At 40.5% G+C, this 13,530-nt stretch overlaps 1 protein-coding gene across 2 annotated transcripts in view; it reads left to right on the forward strand.

Moving 5' to 3' along the window:
- The first annotated feature begins 10,751 nt into the window (after positions 1-10,751).
- DPY19L2 (dpy-19 like 2) overlaps positions 10,752-13,530 on the forward strand; it is a 93,645-nt gene continuing 90,866 nt past the window's right edge. Inside the window, exon 1 of one of the 2 annotated variants that reach the window (XM_072783508.1) lies at positions 10,752-11,265. In XM_072783508.1, coding sequence (XP_072639609.1) covers positions 10,887-11,265 — 379 coding nt within the window. In that variant the 5' untranslated portion in view covers positions 10,752-10,886. The remainder of the gene's footprint in view (positions 11,266-13,530) is intronic. The other variant, XM_072783507.1, reaches the window with a different exon arrangement.

Raw genomic sequence — 13,530 nt, forward strand, 5'->3', positions numbered from 1 at the left:
TATATGCACACATTTACACCTTTCATTATCTTACACACTTGCTTTGTGAATTTTGGTACCTGTTTGTTCACCTGGAAAAAAAGGATTAGGTAAGATTAGAGGTCATAGCTGGGCACCCCAGCACCCCTAGACACTGCTAACGGGATTACTGTACAGAGTCTGGTTTTGTCTTTAATTGTATTTGGAAGCCTCTAGAGAAGACATTGCTCTCAAGTCCCCACAAGTTCGCATTTTCCTACACCTGTCCCTTTCACTCATTTACTCCACCCTATGAACTCTTAGAATCATGGGACTTTTCACCTCTCTGCACAGAATGATACTGAAGACTCCATAAAGCTTAAAGAACTACCTCTCTTTCCAGCCCTGAACTCTTGGATGTACTGTAATGATATTACACAAGGCAGGCTAATACAAAATAAGATTAGCCAAATTCAGTCTTAATCCTTCCACATGACAGTCCTTCAGAATATATGACGTTATCATACCTTCTGTTTTCAGAAGTTTGCTCCATTATCCTTCATTTTTTGTGCATGCCAAACACCAACCTTTTAAAAACCTTTTATGTGGAATAATCCCAAGCTTACAGAAAACTTGCAAGGATAGTATAAAAAAACACTGTATCCTCTTTACCAAGGTTCATCTATTGTTAACTTTGTGCCCCATTTGATTTATCATTTGCATTCACACTGAGGTAATGCATGCACCACTCCTCTACACACATAATATATACAAATTGTGTTCCTCCATTTGAGAGTAAGTTTTACATACCATGCCCCACTATCCCTAAGTCATTCAAAGAGTACTTCCTAAAACCAAGATGACTCCATTAAATAGCTACAGGAGAGTTAGTAACTTGGGGAAATGTAACAGTGGTGAAATACTGTGATCCACCCTGTGTATTCCAATTTTGTCAAATGACCCAGTGATGTCCTTTGTAGCATATTTCTTCCTTCAGTACAGACCCAGTTCAGGATCACATCTTGCCTGCAGTCATCATACTGCTTCAGCCCTTTAAGCAGGTATAGTTCCTCAGCCTTACCGTGACTTTCATGGCGAAAGAGTTCCTGTTTTTCAATGTTATAATTTAGTACTATTCTTAGTTATCCTAATGTTCAAATCACCCCATATTGGTCATCAGGAGCCCCTTAAGGTGGCTCCTCTATCCTTTTGACATGCTCTAATTGTTTTTTGTTGTTTTGCGCTTCAGTTTCCAGCATAACATGTTTTAGGCTCACCTTGTTCCTTTTCTGGAACCAGCCATTTCTCCAGGGAGTCTGGATTCTTTTTAGTTGGGGAACTATATTAGAAACCAAAATTTGGGTGCCAGATGTGCTCCCTGGGGTATGTTTGTCCAGGCCCTCTCAGCCAACAGAATTGGGAATATATATGCAATGTATATAAGCAGTTGTTTGCAGTTGTTCCTTGCCACCCCACCCGACTAAGGGGATATAGTCAAATCACAGGTTTTGCAGTTAACTTAGATCAGTTTCTTTTTTATCCTCTTGCATGGTTATGTCGCTCATTCACAATACAACTGAGTTCGCTTGTTCAGTTGCTTACAGGCTTTTCTGTTTTTGTTTTTGCTTTTAATAATAAACTTATGTATTTATTTAAGCTCTATGCCCAACATAGGGCTTGAACTCATGACCTCAAGATCAAGTCACATGCTCTACCAACCAAGCCAGCCAGTTGTTTACAACTTAAATGATTTTTTTCTTTCTCAGTCTTAACTGATTTTTTTTTTTAAACATATAACAGGAGTGCCTGGGTGGCTCAACAGTTGAGCATCTGCCTTTGGCCCAGGGCGTGATCCCGGAGTCTCAGGGCTGAGTCCCACATCGGGCTTCCTGCATGGAGCCTGCTTCTCCCTCTGCCTGTGTCTCTGCCTCTTTCTCATTTCTCTCTCTCTCTCTCTCATGAATAAATAAATAAAATCATTAAAAAAAACCCACATAGAACAGTAACATGCTTCCAACAAAAAACTCATAGAACTAATAAAGTATATCAAGGTTGTGGGATGCAAGATTAAATAAGTAAATTGCTTTCCCATATATCATCAATGAACAACCGAAATTTGAAATTAAAAATATAACACCATTTATATCAGCACTCAAAACGGGAAAAGAAAATACTGAGGTCTAAACATAAAATATTTATATATTTATATAAGGTATATAAGGTATAAGATCTATATGAGAAAAACTACAAAACTCTGATGAAACAATTCAAAGAAGATCTAAATAAATCTAAATAAATAGATACTCCATGTTTGTAGATAGGTAGACTCAATATTGTCAAGATGTGAGTTCTTTTCCACTTGATCTATAGATTCAATATAGTTCCAATCAAAATCCCAGCAAGTTTGCTGGCTATCAGCTAACTGAATCTAGAGTTTATATGGAAAGGCAAGAGACCTAGAGTAGCCAACAAAATACTGAAGAACAAAGTTGGAGGCTAACAGTACCTGACTTTAAAACTTATTATAGAGCTAAAGTAATAAAGACAGTTTGGTATTGGTGAAATAATAGACAAGTAGATTAACAAACAATAGAGTCCAGAAAATAAACTTTGTACCTTGGCGTTGAGAAAATGGTACACCGTTTTGGAAAACAGCCTGGCAGTTCATCAACAGGTTAAACATAGAGTTACCATTCAGCCCAGGAATTCCATTCCTGGGGATACACCGAGGAGAAATGAAAACATCTGTCCACACAAAAACTTGTGTGTGAATATTCATGGCAGCAGTGGAAACAACCCCAAAGTTCATCAATTGGTGAATATATAAAATTTGGCTTATTTATATAATGGAATATTTAGCTACAGAAAGAAATGAAGTACTGATAAATATTATGACATAGATGAGCCTTGAAAACATGGTAAAAGAAGCCAGACACAAAGAACCACATATTGTATGATTCCATTTTTGTGAAATATCTAGCATGGGTATATTCATAGAGATAGAAGGCAGATTAGTGGTTACCAAGGGGCTAGAAGGAAAGAGGAATGAGAATTATTGCCGATGGAGAAGGGAGTCTCTTTTAGGAGTAGTGGAAACATGGAACTATTAGTGATGGTTGCACAACCTTGTGAATACCTAAAGTGACTGAATTCTATACTTTAAAAGAATGTCTTCTATGATATGTGAATTATAGCTGTTATTTATTTTTTAAGATTATTTATTTATTTATTCATGAGATACACACACAGAGAGAGGGGCAGAGACACAGGCAGAGGGAGAAGCAGGCTCGCTGCAGAAAGCCTGGTGCAGGACTCGATTCCAGGACCCTGGGAGCATGACCTGAGCCAAAGGCAGACTCTCAACCACTAAGCCACCCAGGTGCCCCCTATAGCTGTTATTTTAAAACACTAAAAGCTATGCTGCACATCTTTTATTTCTATTTGTAGTTCCCAACTTGTAACTTTGAGGACTTTCAGGGAAATAAATCTTACACACTTGTGAGTTAAGAGTGGGCATTCTAGAATCTTCTTGCCTCATTTTTTTTTTAATCTGTATAACGAAGATAAATACTACCTATTTGATAGCATTCTATGGCCTTAGGCCCTCTGTTTATGTTAATTTACTTTTACACCCCCCCCCCTTTCTTTTCTAGAAAGAACCATAGCTAGTTCTTTGGACTCCCTTGGGGCGGGGGGCAGAAGATGATATAAATAATTCCCTCTCCACGGAGAGCCTTGATAAGGTATTAATTACTTTTAGAGAACATTTGCTACACCTACGCACTTTATATATATTGTCTTATTTAATCTATGCAATGGCTCTCCAAGGTATTTCCATCTGAGGTATGAAAAACCTAAGGTGTAGAGAAATTAAGTGCTCTGGAACCTAGACTGGTGAGAGAGCCAGGATTCAAATCCTGTCTGTACTCATAACTGAGACTGTGCTAGCCCCTCAAATATTTCTAAATTTTAAGAAAATTTTTGAAAGCCTCCATCGCCTTTTACTGAACCCATGGAAATAACCTGGTCAAGAAATATAAAAGCTGCATATCCCAACAAATTTTCTGTTTGTGGATTATATAATTGTCACTGGTGTCTCAAGAAGCTGTTTAGATTATGGCAAAGAGCAGGAGTGAATTTATCTTTTGGGGATAGGCCGATATCTATGTGAAAGCAGGACTCTAAAAGCAAGAGTCTGGTGGTTTTGATGTAAATACTTATACTCATTTAGGGATATTTTTCCTTTTCCCTTATATTCTGATTCCAACTTAGTTTTGCTAGAGGACAGAAGTAATTAGAAAATTGGAACAATGAAGCCCACTATACTGAAAGACTAGACAGCAAGTAGAGTCAGGCAGGAACCAGAGCAAAGGCCAGGGATGGAGTGGAGGCCAGGCTGGGGCTGGGCTGAACACGTTAGATAAAGAGAGATAGGCTTAAGTCATCTGGTTGGCAATGAGGTGTAGCAAATGGGGTATAGGATGGGGATAAACTGTGGGATAGACCGCAGACAGGAAGACCCTCAGGATGGAATCCAAATGCAGCTACACGCAAATGAGGACAGAAGGGAAACTGGTAAGAAGAGAGTTGGGTACAGAACATTGTATGCCTCAAGAGGCATGTTTCTCCTACTACTTAAGTGTAGGTGCAAATACTAATGAGAATCAAATAAAAAGCTTTAATAAGGCTATGTAGTCCATAGTTCTTATTCCACAGTCAGGGAAATAAAAGCTAGAGAAGTAAATTAAATTGTCCAAAACATCCTGGGCCCAGTACAGTGATATTTCTAGATCCTTACGTTGTAATCAAAGTTAAAGCTTAAATCAATCTATTATGGGATATAAAACATAGCACACAGATGCTTTATGTATCATTGCTGTTTTGCTATGTTTTGCATTTAATCTGCCTATACATAAGTCTACAATTCTTGAATACATTCTTCTAAGACTTTTGCTTATTAATAGTGAATATAGTAATTCTTGTAATAGTTACTTTGGTAGTGAATAAAAATAATCTTGGTATATTGGAGTTTGTACATGGAACTATCATCACTGAATTCATGGAAAAATAGATTTTGGGGGGTGTGGTATATATATATATATGTATGTGGTTGTGTATATATTGGTTAAGACATTTAACAATTACTTAATACTTTTCTGTTCAAATCAGTGTGTATATATTATGCAAGTAGGCAGTCTCCCCATTTAGTGTGGGGGTGGGTGAAGGAATTTTCCCAATTAACTTCCTTCCTTTGAATGAACTATGCCTATATGAAGCTTTTCAAGGTCAAAGAGATCTCATTTCACCTAGTATAGACCTGAGTAACAACTGGCCAGAGTATGGGTGGCAGAAGGAGCTTACTTTTAAAAGGAGAATAAGCCCCTCATGGATACAGAAAGTAGACTATAACTCCTAGGAACTCCAACTAATCACAGGTAAGGAGCCTCACGCAAAGCACAACATTCAGATGCATTTACAGTCAAGCTGTATGCTTCCCTGCAACCTGGTAACTTTCCATTTTCTTCTATGAGAAAGCACTTGCATCCAGCTAGAATTAAAGCAAGATCTATAAAGTAATTCAATAGCAGCAAAAATACTATTGAAAAATGAGCCGATCCAAGGTATGTAATGGTTTTACACCGAAGTAGTTGCTTTATAAAATACACATGTGCAAAAACATTTCTTTTAGTGGAGGCAACTTGCTGAAGAAGGATTTAAAAAGATCTTTTAACTTATAAAAACAGAACAATTAGAAAATAAATAGCCAAAAAAGAAAAAAGAAAGAAAAAGAAAATATAGAAAATACATAGCCACCAAGAAGCATATACATACAGTTACCCTATTTTTTTGGAAATAAAAATAGAGATACATGATTAAATAAATTTTTTTCATCTTTATGAATTTATAGAAGTCCTACAAAAAATAAAAAATAAATCCCCTTTGGTTCACCTTTTTAAAACTTCTTAATTGAAATGAAGAAAATTACTAAATCAAATGGCTCTAAGGAATCTTGGATATGCAGTTCAATTACAGTTGACATAATTGTGAGATCCTAAAAACTTTGCTACCATCTTTGGGACTATCTAATGGTGACAAGATAAAGATACACAATTTGACATCAATCCCAACTCCTTGTACCATCAAAAGGAAAAAAAGTATAAGAAACTGTGAAACAACACAGATAAAAACTCATCTTTTATGAAGAAGAGTATTAAAGTGAAATTAGTATGTTATCAAATTACAGTAGAAAATTTAACTTTTTCAAAATGATATTCACTGAACTACCTCTCTTTCCTGATCCATATAACCAAGCTAGATATAGATGTAACTTAGCTACCCACTTCAATTTATATCTCTGGATTTGTGTAAAATTAAAACGTTTCAATTTCATTAAAAAATCACTTGATTCAATTTACATAGCTATTATTATTTGAAAAACCAAATGTTAGCCATAATGGATATCTTACTTATTTGATATACAAAATATACAACATAATTATTTTTATGTGGAATCGAATTTGGAATTTCCCTACATTTCATATTTAGTAAACTGATTTATTATAAGAACAATGATTTTTTTCTTTTTAAAACTACCTAGTTTAAAAAATTCTGATTTACAAGTCATTATTGCCATCTGCTGGTTACTTTGTTTCATTGCATTTGTTGGGTTACCAATTGCTTTAATAAAAGAGAAAACGGATGAATTTTAGATACAAACTGAATTAGAAATCTCTATGTAAGAGAAATCATTTGCTAAATCACGAGGCATCTTCACTTTAAATAGGAAATAATATGCAAGAATATATTGTATTATATCAAATTATAATGTGTTATTTTCATTGTCAGTTCATCACAGAATAAGTATCAGGCATACTGGTTTAAGTATTGTCATTAATAAGCATGTAGCTAAAATACAACTCAAATAACTGTTCAAAATAACTAGGTAAAATAAGTGACTGCTGTTGGAAGCTGTAGAAAGATGAAAATGTGCCCTGATTGTATTCAACTGAATAAAACTAAGTGCCATGTTTTCCTTCACATATACAAATCTATTCCTCTTCTTAATAAGAAAATACATGATTATTTATGTAGCCATCTCTCAGTTTTTTTAAAGTTAACTAATGAACCTAGAACTCATATTACTGTTTAATAGAACTACATAGAAATACAATTTAATGAAAAAGAATCCAGGTTAGCAAAATATTAATTGTAAGTAATATTTACCAGTACACTTTCAATATGGTCAATCTAAAGCAAGATATAGGAACATTGGTTTTGAAATTAAGCATGTATTTTGTATTTGGTGCTTTAGCATTTTTCAGATGAGAAATATTAGAGTGGCTAAGTTACTAGCTCGAGGTCACACCACAGTAATGTATGAGTCCTCTATGTGAAAGATTTAAAATGTTAATTATGTGTTTACTGTAAGCCAGAGTCATATATATCCTGCTTCTTATATCTTAAACACTATATCATGAGTATTTTTCTGTATTATTGTTCATTCAAATGACTTTAGTCAATTTAAAGATGCTTCACTTCATGAGTGTTCTATAATTTATTATTTGATGTTGAGATTATTTCTAATTTTCACTGATAGAAATAATAATACGATGAAAATTCTTATAAAAATTATTTTTTAAATGGTAAAAGTGACCAGATTTGTGCTTTCAAGGGCTAAGCCAAGGGTAAGAATATGCTTTATTCTGTTCGTACACTGAGTGATCCAAAAGGCAACTAGAAATTCCAGGATGGAAAGAAACAAATTGAACAAAAACTGTAGTATAGGAAAAAGGCAAAATACACTGAAGGGTAGGAAACCAAAATCAGAAAGTTCAGAGCTGTACAGGAAAATGGCACCCCAAATGACATCTGGTCAACATTCCAGTAGCAGCCACTCCTTCCTTCCCACAAAAATACCCACGCCTCATGAAAAATAAAAACATAAAGTGTATGAAATCACTTAAATAATTTATTAACAAGGACCCTTAGATTATCTTTAAAATGTTCAATGACATATAGCTTAAAAGAAACACATCTATTAAAATCACAGAGAGTTGAAGGATAAACAGATTCATCAGGCAATCTTTTTTTTTTTTTTTAAGAAGCACACATAGTCATATTAATCTCAGGTAGAGTATAGAGTTCAGGCAACTTGAGATGTCTATAGGAAAATATACATTTCCCAAGTGGACTCAAGAAGAGATAGACAATGTAAACAGATCAACAGTCATGAAGGAAACTGAAAGATAAAACGAAAAATAAAGGTTCCCAAACCAGATATTCTAATATAGACAGAAAGATGCAAATCTACCCCATTCATTATATGAATCTAATATAACTCTGATAAAAAAATTCACAGGGTTCCACTTATTGTTCTAAAAAATATTATAACACATAAAATAAGGTATTTTGAGTTTGCCTATTCATTCAATAACATTTTTTTCAACCACCCATAAATACCTTTTATTTTAAACTCCACATTGGACAATTTATTAGCTGTTAAAACTTGGGCAAATTACCATAACCTTGATTCTCAGTTTTCTAATTTGTACAAAGGTATTGTATGAAGTAAACGAGAAAATATTTAAGCAGCAAACACAGTGCCAGAAATGTAGAAATGCTCTTTGAAAAAAAAAACTTACAAAACAACAAATGAATAATAGCACTTATCGAATTTAAATAAGTAACAAGATGAGCACTATGGACAATAGTTGCTTTAGACCTTTAGAGAAGGGGGAACGAATGTGGGCTGGGGCTTGGAAGGTGAAAGGATTCAGATGGGAGGGAGAAACGCATGAAAAAGCCAGGGACTAGGTAATAATAGCTTTCTGGTATGAGTAAAGGGATGGTTATGGAGTTTCAGACTCTGGACCTTACTGAAAATTACTGGAAGAGTTGTGTCTAGAGAAGCGGAAAACTAAAGTTGAAAAGGCAGATTGGGGCAGATTACTGAAGGCACAGATGAGCAAGCCAAGGAGTTTACAATTGCATTTGTGGGCTATGGAAACTACGAACATTTTTGAAGGATGTTGTATCAGGAAAATTAATCTGACCATTATAAACCTTAGTTATTAGATGGGGGAGGTGGGGATTAGGGAATTCAATCCGACACAGGAGACAGATGGGAAGGGAAGCGCTGTGGACTCCAGGGGGGCTAGAGGGCGTGGAAGATGTTCATGAACCCTGCCCCTCTTTGCCGGGGGCTATGGCATCCTGTTTGGCTCGGCAGTGACTGTTGGGCTAGGTAGGGTCTGGGTTAGGAAGGTGAGAGCCCCGAGCACAAGGACTCTAGGCCCCAGGAAGTCTGTTTTAGCAACACTGTTGGGACACCTACCTCCGCTTGTGAAAATGAAGGGGAACCCTCATTTCTCCTGGAATCTACAGGCCAGGAGGGGGCGCTCCCTCACTACATCACTGGAGGTGAATTACAGACCCGCAACCCAACACTCCTCAACCAGAAAGAATTCCTCAATCACAAGCTCTAACAGGAGATGCACTTTTTACCTCCCACAACCACTTAAGCCCGCAACTCCGCCAATGGGAACTCCTCATCACTCTACACTTTTAAGGTTCTCCAATGGATCTTTGTTCAAAATAACCCCTCTCGACCGTCGCCTTCTCCTAAATTCCTCTCCTTTGTTGTACTGGCCTGTGTTTTAATTAATTAATTAATTAATTAATTAATTAATTATAGACATAGAGAGAGAGAGGCAGAGACACAGGCAGAGGGAAAAGAGGCTCCATGCAGGGAGCCCGACGTGGGACTCGATCCCGAGACTCCAGGATCAGGCCCTGGGCCAAAGGCAGGCGCTAAACCGCTGAGCCACCCAGGGATCCCCTGGCCTGTGGTTTTGCCCACAGCTTGCGCGCCCTGCATTGCCTTTCACTGCTATTCCTAAACAAACCCATGTGGGGTTTTTTTTGGCCTATAAAAAGGAATTTTGATTTCAAGGTCACGTGCTTCCAGAATGGCTGCAATTAATGCTGCCGTCCAAGGGGTAACGCGGTATCGCTCAACCCCAGAGTGCCAACCTGAGGCCCTGGCTCAGGCCGCTCTGCCTCAAGCTGCCTATGGCCTTGGGCCCGTCCCTCGATGCAGGACACACGTAACGTCCGATGCAAGGTGTTCACAGGGGGGCGGGAGAGCTGTTCCCAAAGTGCGAGGCGCACGCCTTTCTCTCCCCCCCACTCTCTTTTTAAATAAATATTTTATTTACTCAAGAGAGACACAGAGAGAAGGTAGAGACATAGGCAGGCTCCTTGCAGGGAGCCTGACGCGGGGCTCGATCCCAGAACTCTGGAGCCACCAGGCAGCCCCCCTCGCTCTCTTTCTATGGTCCTGTCAAGTAAGATCTCTTTCCCCTCTTCACTGCTTCCAGACGTGCAAACTTTTGGTAAAAATAACACAGCTAGGGGCAGCCCGGGTGGCTCAGCCCTTTAGCGCCGCCTGCAGCCCGGGGCGTGATCCTGGAGACCCGGGATCGAGTCCCGCATCGGGCTCCCTGCAGGGAGCCTGCTTCTCCCTCTGCCTGTGTCTCTGCCTCTCTCTTTCTCTGAGTCTCTCATGAGTAAATAAAATCTTTAAAAAAAAAATAACAAAGCTAAGCGTGCACTCGAGAGAAAAAAGGAAAAATCGGAGCGCTCTTCCGACTGCCCGCCCCAGCCGGACGGGGGAGCCGAGCGCGGCGCTGGAGGCGGCCCGGAGGGTGCGCGGAGCGCGCGGGGCCGCGCGGGCGGAGGGGGCGGGGCCGGGTCCCTCGGCCACGCCCCCGGCGTCCCGTCGCCATGACGACCAGGCCGCCCTGCAACGGCGGCGGGGACGAGTCGTTGAGGGTGGGAGTCGAGCGGGGCCCCTGCGGACCTCGCCCGGCCGGGCTGGGCCGCGCCGCAGACACAGCCAGCGCCACCGGAGCAGGGACTATGAGAAAATGGTCGGGCAAACGCGAAGCAAGCTCAAGGAGGCGGCTCCCGAGCCGGCGCGCTCCTCCCGCTGCGCGCAGCCCAGGCGGCGGCGCCGGGCCACGGGAGCCGGGGAGCCGGAGATGGAGGAGCCGCCGGCGGAGGCGGAAAAGCCGCAGCCTCCTCTGCCCGTAGGCGGGGGCGGGAACCTGCCGGGGGGCTCCCGGGACTACTCGCCGAGGAGGCCCCGAAACCTGAACCCGCAGAATTGCATGCAAATGGAAGTGGTCGCCAAGACCCTTCTTGTCGGCCGCTTCCAGTTCCTGAGCTGCTTGCTGGAGCAGCTCCGCGACAAGGTGCAGCAGTTGCGGAGGCGCCAGGTCGGCAGCAGGACCTCCGTCGGCATAGGTGAGGCCCCAGGCCCTCCGCGGGTCCGGAGGGATCCCCGGGGGGCCCAGCGGTTTAGCGCCGCCTGCAGCCCAGGGCGTGATCCTGGAGAGGAGGAAGAGCCGGGCGGCCCAGCGGTTAGCGACCAGAGATCGAGTCCCACGTCAGGCTCCCTGCACGGAGCCTGCTTCTCCCTCTCCTGTGTCTCTGCCTTTCTCTCTCTCTGTGTGTGGCTCATGAATAGGTAGATGAAATCTTAAAAAAAAAAAAAATCAGTCGAACAAACAGGCTTAGCAGTCCTAATGACAAGGTCCAAGCCCCGCGCGGGGGGTAGGGGGGATCGCTGACCAGACTTCCAGTCCCCAATGGTTCTTGTTTTAAGACCCTTTCCAGGGTTTGGGGCCATAGTGATCACCCCTGTTGTGTCACCAACCAAGATGTCATTTCGGTTAGGGCAGCCATTTACCGCAGGTTGGAAGAATGCTGGGCTAGTTCTGGGGTGCAGACGTGTTCTCTTGCCCCTTAGGCTAAGGAAAGTGAAGTAAGTGTTGGTTTAACTGGCTGAGAATCTTTTATAGTGGAAATAGGGTCAGATTAGATAATATGCTGCCCCAGGTCGGTACCCATTCACTCACTTTCATCTTGCTGTGGAACTTCACTGCCTAGATTTGGGGGACTTTTCTTCTTATGTCAGCACTTGAAAGCTTTCCTCTACATTCTTCATTTTCTGTTGTTTAAGAGTTAGTTTAAATGTGTTGCTGTTTCAGTAGCATCAAATTTGAGCCTAGTCCTTGGTCAGACTGGCTACTGATATATCTTGAAACATAGAGAAATGTCTGCTAATGGAAGGTGTCCTGATTTCTTTTCATCGTAAGCTGGCGGCTGATGTTAAAGACGAACGAGTCTCCACATTTGGGGTGTTCCACAAACTAGAGGAATAACGGATGGGAATTCACATTTACATTTTATCAGATGTCTAATTCCAGTGACAGATAACATCCCACATCTTGGATACCAGGCGGTTAGGGCATCCCAAACATAGGCTCTTGAGCACCCATGTCTGGCACACTGAAAGCACTCAGTGGGCCCTGTGTGAAATAATGACTGAGTATATTAACTGCTAGGAGAGTTCAGAAGAGCCAACTAATACTTTAGGGTGGGAGGTGGGAAATGAAATCAGTGAAGCTCTTAGGAAAAGGTGGGATTAGAATTGTGACATCAAGGCTAACATTTGAATGTGTGAGGCAGAGGACAACAAGCATTAGAGACTAGTAGAATGGCATAATTGAAGTCAAGGACGTAGGGCTGAAAGGAAGGGTACAAAAGAAAGAGAGTGGGAAGACAGTTCAGAAGGTTCGCTGGGACCAGCAGTGGAGAGTGTAATTCAAAACTCAGTTTAAGGAATTTGAACTTCATTCCGTAGAAGACACTGGTTGATTCTTTAAGAAAAAAGATTTTTTTTTTTAAGGAGATGAAATGCACATCCTATAACAATTCTGTGGCATTTAGTACTCACAGTGTTAGCGTTGAATACTTTTTAAATGCCGTGATGTGATTCACTTAATAGCAATTTGTAAAATGGATTGGAGAGAGATGGAAAAAAGGAGCAGAAAAAAATAATTGAATCCTGGAACCCAGGCAATAGTGGGTCTTAGTGGGGGTAGCAACAACAGGAATAGACAGGAGAGGACAGAGGTGAGAGTTAGTGAAAGCGTCTTATGAGGATTGGGGAGGTGGTGAGGTAGAAGGAAAGGTGGGAGGACAGGGACAGAGAAAGTTGAGCAATGAGGATTATAGATTTGGGAATCATCCATGGAAAAGTGAGTTGAAACTTGAAGATCGAGATTCCCCCTGAGAGAAGAGTGGGCAAAGCAGAGATACTTGGGAAAACCTCTTATACTTAGTTTTAAGAGATAAGAGGAAAATGAAAAGCCAGATAAGCAAATAGAATGGTCAGAAACATGGAAGAACTGGAAGAGTTGATGTGATAAAAGACGAAGAAATCCAAGAATCTGGTCAGATGCTACAGAGGGGTTTGGAAAGTATAGGAGTTTAAAGAAGTCTTTGACGTTGCTAACTAAAATGTCATTGGTCATTTTTTAAAAAAAGGTTATGGGAACTTAGAAGAAAGAAGTTTGGCCAAGAATCTCATTAGCAAATAAGGTTATGGGTAAGGAGAGAGAATATGTCATAGTTTGTAGGGCTGAAATGTTTTAAGGCCTAAGAATTGAAGGCTGAGGAGAAAGGTTGAGGGGAGAGGGTGAGATTCAGGTTCTAAGAGGAAAT

This window comes from Canis lupus, chromosome 18 (genome assembly GCF_048164855.1).
Source record: "Canis lupus baileyi chromosome 18, mCanLup2.hap1, whole genome shotgun sequence".
Taxonomy (NCBI): Eukaryota; Metazoa; Chordata; class Mammalia; order Carnivora; family Canidae; genus Canis; species Canis lupus.